Below are 24,224 nucleotides of genomic sequence, written 5' to 3' on the forward strand. Positions count from 1 at the left end.
ACTGCAGTACCAGGCTCCCCCCATGGACTCCTGGGGATGGTGACACTGCTCCTGCCACAGGCGCTGGCCTGAGCTCTGCCGTGGTGCTGCCTGGACCTGCAGCTGCACTGCACGGGAACAGAACAGCCCAGCCTAGCAGAACTCCTCCCTGTCCTGCACGGAGCTGCTTGGAATGGATAAGGGAGCACCGCTTACAAATTCTTCCTTTGGCCTGCTAATTGGACGGATGGATTCTGACTCGATTCCAACCAGCTTCTGGCTTTGCTGTAACCTGTGAACCGCTGTGAGGTTTCTGTTTGCCCATCCTAAAGCAAAGGAGGCTGTGCAGGTGCAGTGCTGCCCCTTTCACTTCAGAACATGGTGCCTCCTTCGAGGCCACGCAGCAGGGCAGAGAGGCATGAACCCAGCGGGGTTTGTTTTTTAAACTAATGTTTATTTCTGTATTGAAAGGGGTTGAAAGCTTATTTAAAAACAGCAGTTCAGCTCCCATTCATGTTCCAAAGGATCGGAGCAAGCACGGGGCTACCGTATGAGGCTGGCGGGCCCAGCGCTACTGCCCTCAGGCACAGAACAGCTGGAGGCGCTGCCGCTGCACGGACTGCAGGGAGGCGGCTCAGGAAGAGGAACAGGAGCTCGGGGCTCTGCCCCGGCTGCACAGCCATGGCAAAGGGCAGGGCTGCACCCCAGACACTGCCAGCAGCACCCCTGGCCTGGCCGAGTGCTCAGCCATAGCTTGTGCCTTCTGTCCCCTGGCCACAACCCCTCTGCTCCCCGTTGTACTGAACATCTCTCGTCTCTGTGCTGGAATGCAGCACTGAGGGAGAGACAAGCTATGAACTGCATCTCACTTTTAACAATCCATTCTGTTACTGCTTAAGGCAATTTACGGGTAATAGCCACTTGTAATATGGCCACAAGTCTCGTGCTGTAGAAGCACAACTAATGGCTTGGTTATAGACAAAGTCATCTGCAATACATAATAACCTAAGAGTACATGTTGCTTCACTATAATTTACAGCAGAGTCCATGTGACTGGAAAGCCAGCTGCAGCCTTGTGATGTAATCCATGACAGAGGCACAGATCCATTCGGGTGCCTCACGTAGGTTCCAGTCTCCTTTTCTTCAAGCTCTGACTTCTCCTGAGGGGGCTGCACCCTGCCACACAGGGAGAAAGTGAGAAATGGACATTTTTTCTAAGTATGTTCCTCATTTCTTTCTTTAACTCTTCCTTGATAGGACAGTAGGATGGAAAAAAACAGTTTTCCAAGGCCACTGTCCCAGCTTCTGCAGCCAGGTCCAAAAGAATGGAATGTTTTTCCCACCGGACTTTCCCAGTCTCCCGTGAGCCCCTGTGAAGCCAGAGCTCAGTCACTTGTGGCAGCACGTACCTGGGGTGTGCTGGTGGGCACAGCTGGTGCTGGGGGCTGCAGAAGGGGACTGCAGCTGTGGCAGCCTGGCAGCAGCTTTGTGCTGGTTCCCCCTGTGGGGTGTCCTGCAGCGAGTGCCCATCTGCTGATGGCCATGGGGCGTCTTGGGTGCCTGGTGAGCAACTGGTGAGGGCTCTGATTCTTTGACACCCGTTACCTTTAGGTCAGTGCTCTCCAAGGAAATGTCCCAAAGTTCAGGATCATCTGGAAGGAATGAGAAAGGGATCCATGATACAGACCTGTACTACAGTAATGGCAGTAGCTGCAAGACCAGCACATTCTTTTCCTACAAGCAGTGACCACTATAAAATTTAAACTATAAAGCATCTCTTATGTGAGTGTGCAGCAGAGTCCTGCCCCTTGTGCCCTTAAGCGAAGTGCAGGCACCACAATGTGTACCAAAATAACCATGGTTTTATTGAGAAAAGACACACCCCAAATCCCCTCCCAGGTTCTGTATTGTGCAGTATCACCTCAGGAAAAGGATTTATCACACAGCTGTACAACTCTACTGAAGAGCCTAAGTGAAACCCCCCGTAGAGATGAACATCATCTTCCTGCCACTCAGGCAAAGTCTGTATTGTTAAGGTCAGAATCACACTCACACTCTGTTATTCCAATTCTTCAGAGCTTTTACCTTTACACTGTATTCTGAATTAACGTGGTTTAAATGCTAATGATTTATCACTTATCACTCTTTGGCTGACCTGCAAAGAACTCCTCTTCTATCGCCAGCTCCTGTTGGACTTCTGCTGGAGTGCTGTGCTTCACAGGAGCATCGGATTTTGCTGCAAGGAGGCAACACAGGACAAGATTAATACCAGACATACAGATACCGTTTTGACTCCTTCTTAGCAGAACATGAAGCCAGCACTACCACCAGGTACTCTCTTTTGTCCTAGAGCCAGCTAAGGCTTGGAAGCAGAATGTGGGAAGTAGCATTCTGTACTTGATGACATCAGACAAGGAACTCTGCTACTCCAGCATGGGTCTTAGCCTGTCCATCATCATGTTCCTGCTACCACATGGCCCCAGACTACCCCATGAGCCAAGGGCAATGTATCAGTAGCTCAGGCAGTATCTGTTTGCTTGCAGCTATCAGAGCCAAGTGCTGCAGCCTCAGCTTGGATGCAGCTAGTTAATGGTGCTGGCAACAGCTGATTTAGGGTGGCTGCAAAGTTGCAGATTTAATGGTGTTCAGAGCTGACGCTTTTGGAACCCAGAGGGGGACTCTATGATAATGCTCCTGCCTTTGGCCTCAAAGGTGTGTTAATGGCACAGCACAACAGCACAGTAAGCTGGCCAGGCTCCTGTACTGTGGACAGCCTATGCCTGCCATCAGCTCTCATGGAAAGTGCCAGGTTTGATTGCCACTTCTCACCCTGTTTGCTGCTGGGAGTAACTCCTGGGACCTGCTGCTTTTTCTCCATCTGCTCCCGGAACTGCTGCTGCAGCCGCTTCTGGCGCAGTTTCCTCTGGTAAGTGGCATCATACTCCATGGCTAAGGAGTCTGTGCTTCTGTTCTCCCATCCAGAACACAAAGTTAAACAAGACCTCAGCAATTACATTTTGTGAAGAAAAAATTCGTTAAGAAATAACAGTAAAGAAAATCCACTGAACTAGTCCTTTATGGCATCTTTGAAACTGAGCTGTCTACATGTTTTAGAAGGCCCAGTAACTTCTAATACAGCTTAAAAAATATTTTTATAACTGCAGCCTCACCTGGGAGCGTTGGGCTGTTTCTGATCTGCTGTCACAACAGCAGCCTCTGTCTGGCCAGGCTTATAGACAGGTGTCACCTCACAGTGCTGTCTCCCTGCTGCGTTCTGCCTTTCCACATAGCTGCTGTATCTTGCTTTCTCTATTTCAGGCTCATAGTCCTGTATTTTAGCTTTGACCAAGTCTAACTCAGGGGGTACCTGGTCAAGGAGAAAAAGAAAAGGTTCAGAAATTTCTATCATCAACTTAATGAAATAAGCGCTGGTTAAAAATCTATTTTGCTCGCTCTAAGCTGAACAGTAAGTTAGAAAAGTGAAATGCTCTTTCAGTACTCAGTAATTCAGTCAGTTAATCATTGAATTCCTGTGACTTTGTGTTGGTTTAACTGTTCAGTGCTGCAGGGCAGATGGTGAGGTCTCCCCACACTGTTCTGCAAATGAGAACAGGATTTTACAGCTTCTCACAACCCCACAAGGCTGTTGCTGAGTTTGTTTTACCAGTCCATTTTCCTGCTTGTGCTGTAGAGCAAGGCCAACCTTTACGGACTTCTGAGGAAGGTACATCATTCCTGTTTATTAAAGGCAGGATGTTTTAGCTCTGTCATCTTAGAGGTTTGTGGCAGTGCCTCTAAGAGACGATGACCCCAGCAAACCAGAGACCTGGGCCATCTTTACCTGGTGAGGTGTCACTTTGGATCTGCTCCTACTGTGTTTGACAGGACTGCCTTGCAGCTCTAGGTCTCTACTGTGATTGAAGGCAGCTTTGCTATCAAAGTCCATGGATCAGCAGTTGCAGAAAGCTTTTCCCTCCTTCCACAAGGCAGGTCGCTGCCTAGAAGCCTCCTGCCCCCAGCTGGTGCACACAGGAGCAGGCAGGATCCATGGTGGTTCCTGAGGTGCCACTTTAGGAACACCCTGCTCTGTGTGTGTGAGCTGTTTGTTAGGAAGGCTGTTGGTCTCAGGAGCCCTCAGGAATGAGATGCACTGATAGCACCACTGCTAAGCTCTGTGGCTGCAGAAGCAGGGCCAGTGGGGGCTCTGACAGCCCCTGTACTGCACCTGCCGGGGAAGCTTGTTCACGGCTCGCAGGTAGTCCTTGTCCAGGATGCAGTTCCCAAGGGCATTGCCAAAGCACCTGAGAAACAAGAAGGCTCACTGTGACTGAAAAACCCTTTATTCCCACAGAACTTCTGAAAATATACAAGTGCTGATCTTCACTTACTTGAGTGCTCTCTTCAGTCCATCTGTTACTGCCTCCTTTCTTGCCTTTTCTAAGGATAAGGCTTTAGACTTCAGGCCTTCACTGACTCCATATCCCACATCTTCATGGTATGACCCATCCTGCAGTACACATTTCAAATATAAGAGGATTTTTACATGCAGGTGCTGTGCTCTCTCAGACCTGGTTACTTGCTCTTGGCTGTTGCACAGCAAGGTCAATGTTTAGGACACCAGTATGTTCCCTAATGCAGGGCAGTACCCTAGGACTGTGCTCTGACCCATGCAAGAACTTTCATTCACAGCTTCAGGCAATTGCTCAGCTACAGTCAGAGCCAACAAAAAAACGCATTTACCTTGAGCTGAACTTTCACAAAAGCACAGACACCCACATAGAACCTGCCATTGTTGAGGTCAACAAAGTCTGGAAAGAGATATTTAAAGTGTTAATGTATAAGAACAATACTGGAAAAGCAACTGTTGTCTATGAAAGTAATTTCTTTCTTATGATCGAGTAGGTTGCAAATAATTTGCACAAGGTTTCATCATGGACAGAAAGCCTGAATTTCTAAGAATGACTAGTTAAGGCATTATCTGAGAAAGGTAGAAGTTTGAAGGACAACAGTACTTTCTTGACTGAAAAACAGGAAAGAAAATCATGGTACAGAATAGATGGAAAGCAATGAAGTAAGTTGTTCTATTTCTAGAATCTACCAGCCTGAGTTAAGAAAAGATTTCTGAAGATGGGGGAGAAGGAAGAAGGTAATTTAAGCTGCTGCTTTGACCTACTTCAACAAACAGTCTTCAGCATAAGCACAGCAGATCTGCAAACAAGGACAACACTCCTCTGGCAGGTTCTATTTCAGCTATCAGCATGGAAGAGGCTGAATCTTTAAGATCACCTGAACATGTTATAGTTGAAAAATTTTCCTTAAGTTTTCTGATGTAAAAACCTCAGTACTGAATATTAGCTAGAAGAAAAATCTGCACAAAAAGATGGGTCCCTAAAGATTAGGGTAATATTAACTAAGAATATCAACTGGTTAGTTGATATTCTAAAAATTACAGGTGAGTATGAAAGTTGGCTTAGGACTGCTGAGTGTTAAATAGTTTAATTGTAATTACTCTTGACTGAGAGTACCCATAGAGATCAGAGACTTGATTAGAACAGCTCAAGAATAATCATAAACACACGCAGATTAATGACAATGACAGATCTAAAATGAAAACAGAAGCTCCATTATTATTCAGTTTCTCTCATTTTTACTAATTGTTAAGACACCTGGAAGCTGCTCATGCCTCTGCCCGGGTGCTTTGAAGTGATGAAATTGTAGGAGCTGACGGCACTTGGTTTATTCAGTCTGGAGGAGGCTGAGGGGAGAACTCACTGCAGTTACACCTCCTTGTGAGGGGAAGAGGGGGTCAGGCACTGATCTCCTCTCTGTGGTGACAGTGACAGGAGCCAAGGGAATGGCCTGGAGCTGTGCCAGGGCAGGTTTAGGTTACATATTACAAAAAGGATTTTCTCCCAGAGGGTGGCTGGGCACTGGAACAGCTCCCCAGGGCAGTGGGCACAGCACCAGCCTGCCAGAGCTGAAGGAGCATTTGGACAACGCTCTCAGGCACATGGTGACTCTTGGAGTGTCCTGTGCAGGGCCAGGAGTTGGACCTGGTGATTCCTGTGGGTCCCTTCCAGTCATGTTCTGTGATGGAAACCCTGGCCCTTATCTGAGGGAATTTTCCTTCACATGGAAACAAGAGAGAGCAAAGATTTCTTTGTCCAGGAGAGACCCTTACCAACATTCTGCTGAGTGACTGAGTGAGCCCAGCCATTGAAGCCAAACATTTCATTGGCCAGACTGATGACCTTGTGACCCTCAATGTAACAGACCTGAAAAGAAGAGCACATACAAATAAATATATATATACAAATACATAGCCTTGTGCACACATCTCTGCACACTTTAACAGAGACTACACATACCATCTTACATCCTTACTGAGGAAACCCAGCTAAGTTCAAGGTTCAGATAATATGAATAAAAGACTGATGGTGCAGCTTCAGGTGCACTCTCTTCCAGCAAATGTTGGGGATTAATACACTCAGTGGTGGTGGGGATTAATATAACATCAAATATGACTTAATCAACAGAAGGCAGAGAAGGCACTAAAGATGGTAAATGCAGCCATTGTTATATAATGTTTCATATAATCCAATTCTGGGGAAAAATAGGGAAAACATCTCAGTGTTGCACAAGTAGATAAATATTCCTTTGTAAAGGATGAAGTACTGAAAAATTAAGTCTCTTTTTAAGTGTAAATGTAAAATCTGTGGCTCAATAAAAGCCAGAACTTATGCCATGCTCACTTTGTGTTCATATCTGCATATTAAACTACTAGAGGGAAATAAACTTCAAAAAAAACAAGGAATATTGTAACAACTTAAATCCTAGTTTTCCTGGGAAAAATTGAGTTGAAACATCATGTTGGTTCCTACCTTTTGCCCTCCTCCTGCCTGCCGGCTGCTGATGTAGTCTGGGCCCAGCCTCTGACGCAGCGCGTGCTGAATAGTCCGATACTCACTGGCTGTGTATTGATACTGGGCAAAAACACAACAACACACATCTCACCCTCCCTGTCTGAGCTTCCCCTCTTTTCCTAATAGCACTGCTTTATCCCAGTCCTTCCAACATGGGCATGATCCAGTTTTTGAAACTGGCATCATGCACAGGCGAGGAAACACCTCAGGGTACGTATGTGCATTAGACCTTTTTTCAACTTACTCTTGATAGATACAGGCATTAATTACTGAGCTGCAGTAATTATTTCTCATTAATAATCCTAACCACAAACACACATATAATTTTCTATATTACTGCTCAAAACCAAAACATGAGTTCTGTGATCAACAAGAAAATTGTATTTAAAGACTCCAACAAAACTGAAGATTAACCATATGCCACTGCCACATGTCACCAGGGCAGGGAGGACAGCAGCTCAGGAAAGCAGTCAGAATAGGAATTTTTTGAGTTATCCCATTTCTTTGGATGACTCCAACATCACTGGTATCATTGGAGAATACCAGCATCATGGGAAGCCTAAGTGTTTAGGTTTGTATTAGTAGAAATCCAAATTACAAAATGTAGCGAAGCCTAAACGTATATTTAAGGATTTGAGAAATAAGCTTGTGTTGTTATGGCCTGAAATGGGACAGAACAGACGTTTCACCACTTAAATCATAAATATTGTGTATGCATGTACTGGCTGCCCTAACAATTCAGCAGAACACAGAATCTTATAGTATGTGTTTGTGCCATATAAATTCCAACTCCTGAAAAACCACTCTAATTTGTATTTAGTTTTATTTAAACTTAACAGTAAAAATTTTATCTTTTTCTGACTCTAGAATGCAAGCCTGTAACCAAAAAGAATAAGGAAAAAGGGAAAATACAAGCTTGTGCCACATTCAGGAACTGTGTAAAAATGCCTATCATGGAGAAGAGAATTCACCACCAAAAACTCTGCTCAGTCCAGATACAGTTTTCTTTTTTCAAATTATTTTTTAATACCTCAAAGTAGTTGGCTTTTCTGAACCTGTACTGAGAATACATGTAAGCATGACTCATGTCATCTGGGAATAAGAGAGAGTAGAATGAGACCCACTTTTAAGGTACAAGATGTAAAAACCTTTTGAGAAGAATCCAGAATAATTTACTGTAACTCAAGGCATGCCAAGACTATTGCAGAGAAAAAATGTGAAGTACAGTAGTGTGTAGCATGATTCCAGCCTTACTGTACTCAAATTTAAAAGGAAATAAACATGCAGAGCAGATTTCCAGTAGTGTGAGCATGCAACTTGAATTTCCTGTCGGGCAAAAGGAACTGACTTGTCCAAAGGAAGCCACTGAGTCCCCAGTGTTGGAGCTGCTGCTGCTGCTGTAGATCTCACCATCCTTCCCCTGGCTCTCAGGCATCCCTAGAGATGAGAGAAAATATAGTGACTGAAGAGGACAGAACTGACAGTCCATATGAAGACATGGCAAAAAGCTTATTCTGAATACTACACTGATAAAAAAATATAAATGTGGGTTTTTTTTTTCCTTTTAGGTCAATGTGAAGGCACTATACCATGCCAGAGAAGGAAGAAGAATTCCCTCTTTCAGATTCTGCAGCACTGTCTTCCTGGACCACTTTCAATATCCATTAATACTTTGATAAAAAGTAGGGAAAACTTTACTCAGCTATACCCTGACTTGTCAGTTTAGATTGCTGTTTTGACTGTAATCACTCTGCTTTATGGTGCCACATAAACCAACCATGCAGAGATGAGAACCACAGAACCTGTCAGAACTGTAAGAAGTGGTACCAATAATTCAGTAGATGGCAGCCTTTTCTAAGCCCGTGTCCAACACTTCCCAGCACTGCACTTTCCCCTGCTCTGGAGCAGTGGGCCTGGGGAGATTGTGGACCCAGCTGTGCCAGGGGCTGTAGCAGCACTCCCAAATAACTCACAGAGATAATCTTTTATTGTATTTGCACTAATGCTGAACACAACTGATAGTGCAGCACTCAGACTTTTACAGGCAATACAAATACCAGACAAAATCAGACATACAAGAGAACTGGAGATGTCAAAACAGTTTAAGAAAGCCTAAAATCCTCAGTAGATAGCATGATTTGCCAGTCAGTCAGCACATGGCTAGTATTCTGCTTTGTTAATGCATTCCAGCTGTGGCACTTTTTAAAATAAGTTGTTTTTCTAGCCTCTAAACAAGAAATCCAAAGTTCATTGAGGACTTGGCAAACAATTTTCAGAAAAAGGATACTAGTTGTTTCCTTGGCAAATATGAGCACTAGCAATTATGCCAAGTGTAGCTAAAATTCTCCTTAATTTTGGTTGGCTAGAATTATTCCTCTCTGGTCCCAAACTTGTATAATTGTACAGTGTTCATACACATGAATGCATTTCCATCAGAAGTTAGCAGCAATTTGTAAATACATTTGGCTTTGGAAAAGAGCAAATAGAAAGCAACATTACCAGGAGAAACACTTGTGATTTAAACAGACTATTTCCTCTGCTCAGCAAAGAGTTCACTGCATGGGGAGGGAGGCAATTAGGAAGACATAAATAGTGTGTGTGGCCAAGGGAACTGAAATTTGAACAATACTGTTGCCTCCACTCACACCCCCAAGCTGCCTCAATCAGATCTTAATCACTCTGAGCCCTTGGGAAGAAACAATGACCAAAATGTCACTTGCCTACAAACACTATGACCAATTTATGCAAAGCAGGTGGGTGGCATTTTGATGCAAAATTGCTTAACACCGGTTTTAGTTAGAGTCCTTCAAGCTTTTATATGGTTTTATACGGTCCACCATTATCAGTCTAAATTTAGTTGTCAGTGGTTGGTAGTAGTTGTGTGAATATAATTTGAGTGAAGGAGACACAAGTGAGCTTAGTTTCAGGCTTTACCTGCAGGAGCAGCTTCAGCTGTGAGCATTATTTAAACCATACCCTCGATCAGAGCAATGTGGGGGGTTTTGCAGTTGGGGAAGTGCAGCATAGCCAAGCCCTGTGTCTCAAAGCAATTGTCTGACCCTTTCAGAGTGACAGAACTTCAATATAAAAAATTATTAGATTAGGAGCTGGGAACAATGAGAAGTTAATTCTGCACATGGAGCTACAAATCTATCTTGGTGCCAGACCCAGGAAAGGCAAGATGTTTCCACTCCTCACTGGAATATTGTTTCCTCACTACCCTGTCTTCTCCCCAGAACATTTTAACTTGCATGAAACATTAATGCTGAAGTAGATAATAAACTATTCACTGGAGTGCCGAAGAGCCTCAGACACCCTCTGGGCTGTGGCAGGAGGCTGCCTGCCTCATTAATCAGTGTTAAAATATGCCCTATTTTTAAACCAGAAAGACTAAAAACTAAAGTTCAAATATGCATTTGAATATGCAGGATGATACAAGCAGTTTATCAGTTTAAAGGTGCCTACAAATTATAATTTGCTATCTCTGTGGCAATGGAGACATTGTTTATTATTTACAGGGAATTCTTCTGAGTTTAGCTGGTAATGTTCTCAGGAAGTTTTCTTGTCACTGAGAAGGAGTCCACATAAGACTAGAGGTACTGCACTGTGCTCCAAAGCATTGCCTTGACACATTAGAACAGGTAAAGAAACTTACCAGCTTTGACTACTACCTATTTTGATCTTGTCTTTCAAAATTTGAACACATTGGGTACATAATCGCAAAAAAACAATCTCTGGTTTGGGAAATTGGATATGAAATACTAATTTTCAACAGCACTGTACAAGTAGGTATATTTGCATGGTGTTGAAACTGAGCACTGCTGAGAAAAATGTGTGTGTACACAAATTCTTGTGCAGGAAATAAACCAATCTTCCAGAACTGATAATCCTGAACTTAATCCTAAACCTAATCTGTTCAAGTATATCTACCACTGTGGGGCTACAGCAGCAACACCACCTACCATGATTGTGTGGACATAACTTCTAATTTTCTAACTTCCTCACGCACCTTTCTATCCTACTATCCATTACCCCCCACAAATTTACTGTGCTCCTAAATCATGTCTTTTCCTATCAGTTCCACTCTGCCTTGACAAATCAGGTTTTTGAACCATGCTCTGTGCTCTGATCCTGTGGTATGAGTGCCAGTGCCCAGCTCTCCTCACCTGTGAGGTGGAAGCAGGAAGTTTTGCATCACTTCAGAATAGCTTGCATACTGTGCATTGTGCAAGCACCGCAGCTTGGGCAATGCTCAGCTAGAACACGGCTGTTCCACGGAATTAATCCCAGCATCCCACAAGCTAAGAAGGGACTTCAGCACAGGCTGTGAACATCCAGAGGGCTTTTCATTCATCCTTGCCCTCTCTGTCTGGTAAGCTTCCTTCTCTGAGAGGCTTTGGTCTGCTGAGTAAAGATCTTCAACATTCTTTCAATAAATGCAATTCCACTGAGCCCAGCAAGAGCAAACAGTTACACAGGCAGCAAGTGTGATTTAGCAAGCACTAAAGATAATGCCACATACTTAACCTAAGGTATTACTCTAAGAAAACATCAAAAAAAACTTTACAAGCTTTATATTTCTGTGGAGTTTTCTTTCCTTTGAGAAGCCCAGACTATTTTATAAGCCGATTTACCTGTTATGCAAAGGCTGCTTTAACACAAACCTGAAGTACCTCTTTCAAGTGTAATGGGGTAGATGTTCCTAACCAAGACAGGCCTGTACTATTCCACAGTTTACAAGGAGTGGAAAAGAGATGATGCGGTTGCTTGTGGATAAGGTGTACACAATAGAACTCCCCAGTTTTCATCTCTGATATCACTAATTAAATAACCTTGATGACTTGAGAAAAGCGAGGTAATGTTCTGTTAATTTTGACCAGAGGAAAAGATACTCACTGAGAGGTTAAACATGGAAATGCAGGGGCAGCTCAGGAGACTGAGTGTCTGCTGCAACTCCAGCTGGCCTCACGTGATGACAGTGCCTTTTTCATGCCCCTCACTCATTCAGGTCATATTCTGTAATAAGAGAAAAGGTGTAAGATAGAATGTTTGAGCTCCCCGCAGTAGTTTAAATATATTTGCTTTCAAGGCATACAAGCACCACTCTGACAATTCCTGCTCAGTTACAGCACGTCAGATGCACACCTCCGTTCAGCCCCACTCATTCCACTGGAATCTGTGTGGCTCCAAAAGAACAACTCGACTCTTTTATTTGTCAGGCACTGCTAGATTTACTCTTGGCATGTCTAGGATCATGATCCTCCCTACACTGAACAGAAAACACTATTTCTGATTCCACTTTTTTAACAGTTTAATGAGCACAGGGTAAAGTTTTCTTCCTTACTTTTATATAATTTTGGAAGTGTAACAGTGCATTTGTGGGGGTGTGTTTCTATTTAAGAATTTTTGGATACATCTAACATCTGAAAAAAAACTTACCTGGGCAATTCCTGCATTTTTGGGACACAGGATGAGAAACTCACCTCCTTACTCATTGTGCTGTTTCCTGCCAGGCAGCCACAAGCTCATGAAAATCAATGTAACTGCTGGAAGCTGTTTAGGGGCCTGCTTTCCCAATAATTACAAATCCAGCCCAAACTGCTTTGTTTAGCATGTGTTTGCTGTGTTGTAGCCTGCGTATTTTTCAAATTTTGCTGGTTATGCCTCCAAACATTTGCTTTAATAGCAGTGGTGTGTGTGCAGTTACCCCTTCGCTACGTAATTTTCTTTGATGTTTCACTGCCCATTGCAATTTTTGCCTTACAGAGGTCCAAAAAAGTTTCCTTAGTTAAAAATGCACCAACAGCATCCTAGGAGACAGGTCATTCCAAACAATTGTAAATTTGAAATACATTTGCTTTCCAAGAATATAAATACTATTTAATTTCTCACATTATTTAATTCATTTGCATTTACTCACAACCTAATAAAAATATTTCATTAAAGGGATTGACTGGTACTCCTGTACAAATAATATTTTTGATATTATTAAAAAAAAATCCTTTTAACAATAAACAATAACCAAGGGGTAGAACTGAAAGAAAAGAGAACAACTCTGTCATACTAATTTTTTTCCAGGTATGAAACAGTAACACCTCACAGGCACAGCTGACACTTCTGGCAGCAAGACCGTATTAAGATGACACACTAATTAAACTGGGATGAAAAACCTAAAGCTCTCAGGCTCTGTTTTGCTCCACGTTGACACTTGCTTATTGTTAAATGGAAATTCATTTACACTTGAAATTGGCAGGATACCCGAGGCGTGGGCAAGCCTGTATCTATTTCCATCCTTCTGCCTTCTTAGCCAGCAAGATAAGTAAAAATTATTTCCTTTTCGGGGGGATACCTTAGGCTTGACAGAAGGCCTTAGATACTGTAGCATGCACTTACGTGCACAATATAAGCCTACAGAAATTAATGTAAAATAGACTCTCTGCTTCCACAGTAGAAAGGGAAGTTCAGGTTATTGAGACCTCAGTGGATATCAGCCTGCCAGAGGTCCGAATTAAAATATAAGCGGTAATTAAATGCAATATATACAATGTCAAAATATAATAATAAATCAGATATAAAACATATGTAATATATAATATGACGAAATACTATAATTACAATATAAGCTGTATTCATTGCAAAGAGATACGAATTTAAACACGTCAATAAGGATCGTTCCTTGCGCAGTCTGACAGACCTAGCCCACTTGACATCATCTCTCAATTCAGCGTCCCCTGGGAATAAGGGCTAAGGAATTCCGTGCTGCTGTTGGTCCTTCCTTACGCCCTGAAATCGCAGCAAATCCAACTTGGAAGGATTCTTGATGGGGTCCGTGCTGCTGTTGGTCCTTCCTTACGCCCTGAAATCGCAGCAAATCCAACTTGGAAGGATTCTTGATGGGGTCCGTGCCTGTCGGCCCGAGCTCCCTCAGGAACGCCGGCCTGACGCAGGTCGCTGGCCCGCCGGCCGAGGCCACTCAGCAGCCGCCCGCAGGGGAGACCGCGGCTCGGGGCCGGGTTCCCAGGCTCCGTGGGGCCGGGTTCCCAGGCTCCGTGGGGCCGGGTTCCCAGGCTCCGTGGGGCCGGGTTCCCAGGCTCTGTGGGGCCTTGCCCGCCGAGTGCCGGGGCCGGGCCGCGGCCTGTTCGCAGTTCCCGCGCGGAGCGGCCGCTACGGCGCCGGAGAGGAGCCAAACTTCCCCGGGGACGCGCGCGGGCGGTGACGCGCGCGGGCGGGGGCGGGGGCGGGGCGGGGCGGGCCGAGGGAAGCCCCGCGCGGCGAGCTCGCGCGCCGGGGGGCGGGGCCTGCGCGTGTCTCGCGCCGGGGGCGCGGGAGGGAGCGGCGGAGGAGAAGCGGCCGGGAGCGGAGCCGAGCCGAGCCGGGCCGAGCGGAGCCAAGCCGAGCGGAGCGGAGCGGAGCGCGGCCAGCGCCGCCCCTGCCGTGCCGTGCCCTCGCCGCGGGCTGACAGGCAGGTGAGGGGGGGTCGGGTTGGGTTGGCGCGCCTCGCCGTCCGCTGGGGGGAGCGCGGGGCGGGGCGGGGCCTGCAGGCGCCGGTAGCCGCGGGAGCAGCGCCGCGCTGGGCAGGGCTGCGGCCGGCCGGGGTCCGGCGGCGGCGGGGGTTGTGGCCGCGGAGCTGCGGCGCAGGTGGGTGCGGGCCCGCGGGCGGCTCGGCCCCGGGGTGCGCGGGCTGCGGCCGGGCGGAGGGAGGGGGCGGCCGGGGGGTCGCGGCCTGTCCCCGCCGGGCCCCGCACGCTGTCAGCGCCCGGGACGGGGTGGCCCCGGCCCGGCCCCGGGAGCGCGGCGGGCCGGCTGCATCGCCCCGCGGGCCCGCGTCCTGCCGGGCGGGGTTCGGTCGTGCTTCTCGCGGGCGGTCGTTCCTGCTCTGCCCATTCGCCTTCCCGGCCGTGCTTTTCCGCCCCTCCTCAGTCAGCCTGTCCTTGGGAAGCGCACGCTTTTGTTATCTCAGTCACCTCATCCGAGGTAATGCTGAGCGCTGTCGTCCTGCCCAGACCTTGCGGCGGTGCTGGGTTTTTTATGTTTTCTCTGTGAGCGCTGCCTGGTCAGTTTCGCGTATTTTATTGTATCTACTATGAGCCGCTGTCAGCTGACACGGTGCTTTGTTTCGGAGTCTGCTGCCATCCTGAAGCCTGTGTCAGGAGTTGCTGCCCTTCCACATCCGTCTGGTTTGTAGTGCGAGCTCTGGAGGTTACTTACGAAGCACACAATTTATTTAACCTGGAATGTTACGTGCGCTCTGGAAGTTTCATGTTATGGTTTGTGCTGATACAGTGTGAAACGGTTTAAAGGGAAGCCCCGGTGGAAATGGGAGAGACTGGGAGATGCAAAGATGTAAAGAAACACCTATGGAGGTGCTGGTGGTGGTGAGAAGCAATACACAAGCAGAGAGAATGGAAAGCAAATGGATAAAACCAGAATTGTTCTGAAGAACAAGTGTTTTACATTTTGTCCCAGCACATTCTGGGGGCCATGCTCAAATATGCAGGGTGGTTGTAGCTGGATTGCGTTTTACCTCAGATCCAACAAGTTGTAACCGCAGAAAGTTGTCTGGTTTGTTTGTGGGGTTGTGATTCTCAAACAATGGCCAACTGGGCAAGGATGTCTGCAGCAATAACCTGCACCAGCTGCCTGCCCTCCTTTGCTCCCTGAGATTATTGCGTCTGTAGCCGTAGGTGGCTGCACACACATCTCCTCCTGAGCTACAGCCTGACACGGTACCGGAGTTTGTGTTGGAAACTGCAGCAGCTCGGATGTGTGCCCCAATTCGGGGTCAGTTATGAGTCAGCACCCTTAGAGCCATTCCAAATAGAATAAGAAGAGAGAAATCACCACCTTGCCCGTCCTGCTGTGACTAGAGTTGGTAGTAAAATAGGGGATTTTTTCAGTAATGAAAGCAGTGATTATTTAGTTAACAGCTGTATTGAATGTAGTTCAGTTCTGGAAGCACAGTTCAGAACTTTATCACAGAACAGCAGTTCCCAGAGCAGTCAAGTCTACACCTACTGTATCATCCAGAAATTTGGAATTGTCTGAATCCATCAGGCTGCAGCTAGAAAAAGGTTGGGATCTGCTGAATTAAATGTGAGTTTATCAAATCTTTGATATAATTTGAACTTCTGTCACTTCTGGGAAACCAATTCAACTGTATTTAAATCACTGCTGGGATGTTAGCAGAAGCCTGAACTAAAGAAAGCATGCTCTCTAGACTGTATTAAAGCATCACGTTGTTCATAATTTTTAGCATTCTATTTGATCCTGTCATGAGCTTTTTTGAGATTCCATTCACGTAACTTTTCATCTGTAATATGTGGCTAATAGCCTGATTAGCAAAAAAGGCAGGTTTGGTATTTATGTGGCCTATACCCTTTTACTAAATTGCAAATATTGCTGATGAGAGAAACCCCGGCTGTTTCTTTGAGGGGTCTTTAGCATTTAGTGGGTTTCTTACTTGTTTTCTTTCCTTTTTTTTATCTTTTTTTTTTTTTTTTTTTTTTTTCTTTCTTTGAATCTACCATTTTGTCAGTTCCTGGTAGCAGTTGCCTGCTGCTGTATGAATAGAAATAGTTCACCATGCTATTGTGACCAGTGCTTGAGTTCCTTGCCCCTATTTCTTACTGTGTGAAGCAGGATACTCTCCCATTGTTATCTCTCATCCCCTCACCCCTCCCTCTTTTCAAGCCTGTTCCCCTGAAAACCTCTCTAGGGTGAGAATTTTGTTACAGCTCTTACCTGGCTAAACCACTGGAGAATTGTGTTGTATTTGAAGGGTCTGGCTTGTTTTAGCTGAGTATGGTTTGGTCAGAAATGTAAGTGTGAAGGGATGCATGTGGCTTTTTAAATAATAGAACTTTACTAGAACTAAACCCAGAGTATGGGTTCTTGACCCTTGCTGGCCACCCTGCTGCAACAGGGCAGCCAGTGAGGTGAGGAGGGTTCTGTCCATTGCTGCCTGTTTAAGCCAAGAGTTTAATTCTGGCATGCAGTGGTAGAGCAGGAGATCCTAGAAAATCCAGTGCTGATTTAGAAATAGTGGTGTTTTGTAGCACGTGGGCTATGTCAATATGCCAGCATTGTTGTCAGGGTGAGATTATGATGGAATTTCTGTAGCTGGAGCATGCTTTGCCTTGCAGTGTGATGTTGCCCATGGTGACTTTAGGCTGTCTGTCTGCATGGGTTCACTAGAGCTTCTAGGCACTTCTGGGCTTCTGAAAATCTTTAGTGCTTTTAACATTTTATTTCTGCTATTAGGAAGTGGGTTGTTGGTTGCATGCTACCTGTAGGGAAGAGAACAATAGCCATGGGTAAAAACACATAGTATTTACTGACTTTATACTCTAAAATAAGCCTATAAACTCTTTAATCATACAGTGGAAGAAAATTAACATCCACAGGTCTTCAATCTTCTATTAGAAGAGACAGAGTTATTTTAATCATTTTATCCCTAGGAAGTGATATATGTGATATAAGTGATATGTTGAAGTTCTGATACCTGTTGGTTTTTTGTGTTTTGCTTTTAAAAAAGGCACATGATGGATTTTTTTTCTTCACATCTGCTTTAAATTTACAGACTTATAATTATGTCCCAGTCATTGCACCGAAGAAATCCTGGTGCACCTAGCCAGACTCCCTACACATGAGTAAATTAAGGTTTAGCTGAAATATATGTATTTATTATAATAATAACAAGCCTTTTTTGTGATCTTGTTTGTTTGGGAAAGGAGATAGAAAGAAATGGGGCTGTGATGGTGACAGCAGACCCTTTATGCTGCTATCCAGACCTATGGGTATTACAAGAAGCAAAATTTGATATCAGTTAAAACTGCTTTTGCAAAGAGAGTGCTGTGGAGTAGAACAGAGCATGTGCTGTGTTATGTCTTGTTGAATAAGTAGATCCTGTGAAAGGAATTGTGTACGTGTGGGAAAGAAATTGTCTAGGAAACTGATGAATGAATATTTCTGGCTCTCATTTTACAGACTTGAAGGTGGTGTTTTGCTGGATGGGATACCTGGTAGGAATGGGAAACAGAAAGGTGTCTAAGAAGGATAGGGAATCAAGATGTTTCCATGTTCTGTGGTGCCATTTCTGCTAACCTTTCAGATGTAAAAAGTGTTTAACAGGAATGTCCTTCTCTGTTTAGAAATAAAACGCTCCCTTGACAAATGAATGCTTTTTTTCCCACTAAAACTGTTAGGGTCAGGGTTGATGACCTACCTTTCACAAAACATATTGTTTTAATATGTCAGAGTAACTTGAAGATTTTTTGGGATTTCTGAGATGCTTTCCTGGGAAGATTTATCTGTCTGTGTGTATGGGGGAGAATGTATCAATTCACATCTTGTGTTTGGTGAGACAGAACAAAGGCTCTATTACAGTCAGTGAACCTGGCAGATGTGGAAGTAGGTGAATTTAATATAAAAAATATAAAACAAGCACCAGCACCACCATCCCCCCAGCTTTTAAAAAGGATAGGATATAAACAGATGGCAGTGCTTCAGCATTTATTTATATACCCTTTAGGAATGAGACACAATTCTAATATGAACTTTTTGGTCTTATTTCTCTCTTAATTTCATTTATCATTGTTGCTTTCTTGCTGTCAAGGCCACAAGGATATTTTGATAAACAACCTTGAATTCCATGGGTTCCATGCCTTGTGTCCATCATTGGCTGGCTTGCAGTTTCCAAAGTAAATTCAGTTCTCTCCTTTTGTGTGTAGCAGTAATTAATTTAACATGAAAAGTAGTGAGTCTTCTTACTTTCCAGAACTAAGGAAACCTAAAATCTACAATATAGCCCTAAGAGACAGAGGCTTGACAGTTTTTTCATAAAATAATGTAGCAGCCATAGGTTTTGTAACTGTGAGGTGGGCTAGGAAGTAACAGGAATTCGTTTTTTCTCTTGGTTAGTGCACCTCTAAGTTGTTGTGAATCATGTCAGTTCTCTCATTATACACACTATTTGGATTCCTGGTAGGGTTTTATTGCAGTGTAAGCTCTTCTTTGTTTGGAATGCCATATTTTCTACCTGCCCTCCCCTCTGTTCTATCTACTCTGCATTCTCTGTCCTACTGTGTAATCTAGACATACTTACTTGCCATTAACCATTCGGGTGTGAATTATGTAAATGGGAACAATTACTACCTCTGTTAATGAAGTCTAATGTGTCTGCTACAGTCCTTTATCAGATTAAGATGCTTCTTGTAAAGGCTGACTTTGCTTTTATTATGAACTGACATTCAAAGCTTTCCTTGTGCACACAGGAATCAGTGTGGCAAGGAAGTTTGTCTTCTGGAAGCTGAATGCATGGCTTCCAGTCTGCTGCTGACAGGCTCCAGAGGGGTCCCTGGGCTGTGAGATGCACTTGCCTGCCTGGTCTGTGATCCCACTGCCCCATTCCTGACTATCAGGCAGTGATGCTATTAAGGAATTGTCTCCATAGATGTTGCAGTTTGTCAGCTGGTGTCAGTCCTGAACAGGAATTGCAGCAAAGAAATTCACAGGACTTGCTGAAGGCTGCACGAGTTACTCTGAAATTCTTTTTGTTTTAAAAAATGTAGGCTGGATTTTCCCCGTATTTCTGCAGTATGTTTGTGTGTATTTGGTTGCTTGCTTACCTAGAGGTAGCTAATGTGCTATTAGTGGTTGTCTTGGAGTAGTGGGAGGCATAAAAGGCATTATTAATTTATGTGACAGAGAGATCTTCCAGAGGCTAACAAAACTTTTTTTAATGAATCCTCTGTGTTCTGTCAGCTGCAGACAGGAACACCTGCCCTCTGACCCATTGGTTCACATAAAATAATAGGTATAGGGGCTGAGTATGACAGCACATCTCGTTTTATTGGATTCTTTATACTGAAGTTTGATGTTCAAGCGATCCCTCCAGAATTTCTTACACTTCTGCTATGTCCCAGTACAGCTTTTATTGAAACCACTAGACCTTTTGACAAGACTTGTGTTCCCATTCCTGCCCCCTCTCGTGCCTCAGCTGCCTTACAAGTAAATCTCCATGAAGTTGTGCAGGTGGCTTTTCACTATTCTTTTAGTGTGCCAGGTCCTGATCCTGGCATGTCTTGAGGGAAGCTGGGTTCTCCATTGCTTTTCGATGTCTAGGGCTAAGTTGCTGTAATGAAACAGGTGGGTTTTAGTTTCTACAGGTTGCACTGCAGTACATTCAAATGTCTGCTGCCAGATTATAAACATTTTCCATGGTTACTGGTGGCTGTCTCTGAGTGTTTTTGGACAGTCACCTGTGAGCTGAGAAGACTTTTCCTTAGGTGGCACTTCAAGCAGGATGTGATGCTACTTGTTTTAAAATTTTTATACAGAAAATTAGTTCATAACTGTCCCTTTTTAAACCTTTTTCTGCAATATTGTGTAATTCTTGTCTGTTTTTTTTTCTGATAGTCCTTTTTCCTTTTCCATAAGCACTAGACAGCATTTTCAACTTATGCGAAAGCAGGTCAGGTCTTTGTGCCTGCAAAGATGCTCTGCCAATTTAAATATGTATAAATATACATTTAAAGTTTTTACTTGGGCTGATGTGATACTTTTAAATTATTTTTAAAATTTGGCTTGTATACAGGATGATCTTTGAAGTTTTTGTTCTATTAATGAGCAGCGAACAAGAGAATTTAGTTTCATAATTGTTAAGTTCTGCAAGCTATCTTGAGGAAAAATGGTTTAGCACTTGCTTCAGCTGTTTTGTTTTTTTAAGCTCTTTATGTTGAGAGTGTCTTTTTTTTTGTTGTTTTTTGTAATCTTGGGTAGGGGTTCCTATATTGGCAGAAAAAACAAAGGTTTTTGAAACCTACAGGAGAATTTGCCAAGGGAATAGTGTTAGTACATGTAATACATTCACAGTTGGACATTGTTCCTTGTGGTTATCACCATCTTGTACGGTTAAGGGATGATTTATTTGTGACCAAATTTAGTCTCAGTAGAAGAAGAAAATAGTAACAGTGCTGCATGTTGGTCTCATGGAAGATAAGAGATCATATTTGTGAAATTCAGTAAAATGCTAGTGTGAGTCAGTATATTGAAAAACTAACTTTTCTGGTTATGATATTATCTGAAAGAAATCTTCAATATACTTTTCCTTGGGCTCTGGGAGGGAAACTGGAATTCTTTCTTCTTCCTTACTAATTGGTATTGCAAAAAAGAAATTTTTATTTTTACTTCCCTTACTTTGCTGTTTTCATGGTGAAAGATTTCTTTCCTAGTGTGAACTGTATTAATATCTGCTTCTACAACAAAGTGATATGTTCAGTGATAAATTCTACTAGGAAAAAAATAGGGGGGAAATAAAGGAATTAAGGTTTATTTTGTAATTTCTTTTTGATCTTGAACTGTGGCAAATCTGTGTCAGTGGAAATATTGAGACTAGCTGCATGTGTGGAAAAATGTATTTAGTTAATATTTACAATTTTAAGGTCTAGCAATGGTGTAGTGAAAGTTGTCACTTCAAGAAAAATACTGGAGCGGTATGTTTGCTTGCTTCCAAAGACAACTTTTCATATTAATCTGTTGCTTTTGATTGAAAAATGAGTGCAGTGTAATGCACGGCAGAAATAGCAGAGTTCTTCTCCCTGAGTTTCAGCTGTGCCAGCTCTGGGAATCCTTCCCATTATCCTTATCAACAGCTAATTCTAGCCCGTGGCTGTTGTAGCTTGAGTTGGTTGATGTTTCTGGAGTGGCAGAGGGGATGGTTCTGTCTGTGAATGAAAGCTTAGAGCCGAATGAGCACAGGACAGGTGTTTCCAGCTGAGGAGGTGAGAGCTCCCCTGCTTGCCCAGGATAGCTGGAGATGGTTCCTACACAGCACCTGCAGAGGTATCAGCTCTGTCTGCTGCCTGGGAACCACTTCATTCATTGGGAAGTATTCAGAGTTTTAACAAAACGTTTGCTAACGCAAGGAGGAGGCAGTTCACAACACTCCATGGCATTTTTTCATGGCATTTTCCATGTTGAGGGTGAGGAGCTCTTCAGAAATTATCTAAAACCTTTTGAGCTCCTCTGGTGTGTTGCTAAGGACTTTACCAGGTGATACTTCTGTGTGCAGCACTGATGTACTTCCAGCAGATTTTACACTTAGTGGCTTTGGGGTGCAGTCCTTTAACTGAAACACAAATAAGTCTCATCTTTTGGCTCGATTTAAACTCATCCAAAGCTGTTGATGAGTGCTTGCCCTGATTTACTGTGGTGAGTTTTTAGCAAGTGATTTGGATTAATTTTCAGGAGAATCCTAATGAATGCAAGCTCTTGGTGAAATGTACTTTATGTGGTGTCTAAGAACTTCTATCCGACTTGTTTTGAGCGCTGAAGTGGTGTCACAGCAGCATTTTTAGCATTTTGATATCTCAAACAGTGAGGCTAGTCTGGAATAGCCTTTCTGTGTGGAAGAAGTGTTTTTCTTCTAGATCTGGGGCACAGTGAATTGCTTATTGAAGCAACTTCAGTGCAACACTGTACACTTTGTTGCATATATATATATATATATAAATAAAATTTATATTTATTTATAATATTTAATACATATTTATAATATATAAACACATAATATCATATAATATTAAATATATTGTATTTAATAGATGTTATATATTTATATATTTATAATGTATATAGTATATTGTGTTTATATATTTATAATATAAAAATATATTTAACATATATTCTATTTATTTTATAATATATACTATATATTACATTTATAATATAATTATTTATATATATTTTAAATATATATATATTTATATTTACAAATACAAATATATATATTTGTATTTATATGCACATATATTTATATTTCTATACTGTTTTGCATAAGGATATGTAGTTGAAAGAGAAGAAATGTAACTTGCATTAAAAAAATACATCTGTAGGTGTTGCTTTGGCAGATCATTTCAGTTAATGCTGGTGGTTGTTTTTCCTTGGTGGGTTCTTTATATATGTGCTCTAAAATATTCTGTAGCAATATTTTTGCTAGCTTTTCTTGTAATTAAAAAAAAAAAAACCCAGAGTGAGCACTTGAACATCTTGCTAACTGCTCACAAAGCAGTATCAATTTCCAGAAGCTTTGTAAAATTCCTCATACCATTGTAACTTTTATGAAATTGTGTGAAATTGATAAAATGGTCAATGGTAAGGCTTACCCTGACTTTGTTTTCCATTTAAAGTTTAGGATTAAGCTAAACATTTTGAAACTATTTCTTCTTGTATCTTTTCCTATACTAACTCATTCTGAAAGGTAAAAAATGCTGTCTTTTCTTCCTGGATTTTACTTTTTTTCTTTCTACCCTTTTCCAGTATTTTTTGTAATACTATTTTTTGGTCGTTGACTTTCACCCACTTGCACTGCTTCTACAATTTCTTTTGGAAGTGTATTCCTGTTTTAAACCTAATCTTTGACCTGTTTGCCCAGTTATTATCTCACAAACATGCTTGTTTGGAGAAATTAATTCCTAATATCTGGCAAACCTGACTTCTGAGCAGGGCAGGTAAATGAAAGCTGGTGTGAAAGGCAAGATGTTTGGATATATTAGATGCTGCTGCTCTTTGGACACTGTCTGGTATTGTTTCATCTGATGGGATCAGGAATGTTTCAGTGTTCTAATTTTGATTTCAGTTGGGCCCAGCAGTAACATGAAATAGTTTACAATGGAAAAAATCAGTGGAGGAAAAAAAGTGAGAACTGTATAGTGGGATAATTTTTACAGTGCAGTAGTTTAGTTACCTTTTTTGCTTCTCTGCTAGATCTTGGCTATTGACTTAATCCCAGCTCAGAGTCCCTGTGCTAAAGAATTTCCTGCCAGTACTTGTACAGCATCATCTTGCACTGCAAAAATAAGGGATTCTATTACATGTGCCACCAGAGTCTGTATTTAAAGCAAAAGCAGAGGGGAGAAGGAACAGCAACAGGATAATGTCAAACTGTTCTTTATTTTAAGAGGTCACTGCTACTGAAATATTATTTAATGGAATTAATCTCAGCTGGTTAATGAGAAGTATATTTCAATCAAAATCTTTTCTTAACCTGAACAAAAATATAAGTTACATTTAGTTTGGGAAAAAATAAGAGTCTAGAACCAGTTTCCAGTGGAGCTGTGATTCTCCTGTTTCTCTTTAACCCCACTGGTCTCATTGCTGGGTCATTACTTCTCTTCCAGATTTGCATCTGTGCTTGCTGAAGTTGTGTGGTCAGTAATGATTTCATGATTATTCTTAGTTTTGGTTCTGACTTCTGCACTGGAAGTGGGGCTGACAGCAGTGCTAAGGAACCTTCTGGTTGAGATCATAGAGTCATTTCAGTCT

At 43.0% G+C, this 24,224-nt stretch overlaps 2 protein-coding genes across 9 annotated transcripts in view; one reads left to right on the top strand and one right to left on the bottom strand.

The window, feature by feature from the left end:
• Window positions 1–319: 319 nt before the first annotated feature.
• On the bottom strand, window positions 320–13,999 carry RAD52 (RAD52 DNA repair protein). The gene is made up of 13 exons (XM_021535190.3): window positions 13,597–13,999; window positions 11,799–11,918; window positions 8,251–8,339; window positions 6,861–6,962; window positions 6,161–6,254; window positions 4,720–4,787; window positions 4,368–4,486; window positions 4,205–4,280; window positions 3,150–3,346; window positions 2,809–2,945; window positions 2,135–2,215; window positions 1,389–1,631; window positions 320–1,155 (listed from the first exon to the last, which is right to left on the bottom strand). The coding sequence occupies exons 3-13, from the start codon at window positions 8,335–8,337 to the stop codon at window positions 1,097–1,099; spliced, it is 1,263 nt and encodes a 420-aa protein (XP_021390865.2). The 5' UTR covers window positions 8,338–8,339; window positions 11,799–11,918; window positions 13,597–13,999; the 3' UTR covers window positions 320–1,096.
• A 216-nt stretch (window positions 14,000–14,215) lies between these two features.
• The window catches only part of ERC1 (ELKS/RAB6-interacting/CAST family member 1), a 275,266-nt gene continuing 265,257 nt past the window's right edge, over window positions 14,216–24,224 (top strand). For 2 of the 8 annotated variants that reach the window (XM_077783293.1, XM_077783294.1), the window contains exon 1: window positions 14,218–14,368. The gene's annotated coding sequence lies outside the window, so the exon portion shown is untranslated. Of the gene's footprint in view, window positions 14,369–24,224 lie in introns of all 8 variants that reach the window. The other 6 variants (XM_077783296.1, XM_077783297.1, XM_077783291.1 and 3 more) reach the window with 5 other exon arrangements.

This window comes from Lonchura striata, chromosome 5 (assembly GCF_046129695.1).
Source record: "Lonchura striata isolate bLonStr1 chromosome 5, bLonStr1.mat, whole genome shotgun sequence".
NCBI classification, from domain to species: Eukaryota; Metazoa; Chordata; class Aves; order Passeriformes; family Estrildidae; genus Lonchura; species Lonchura striata.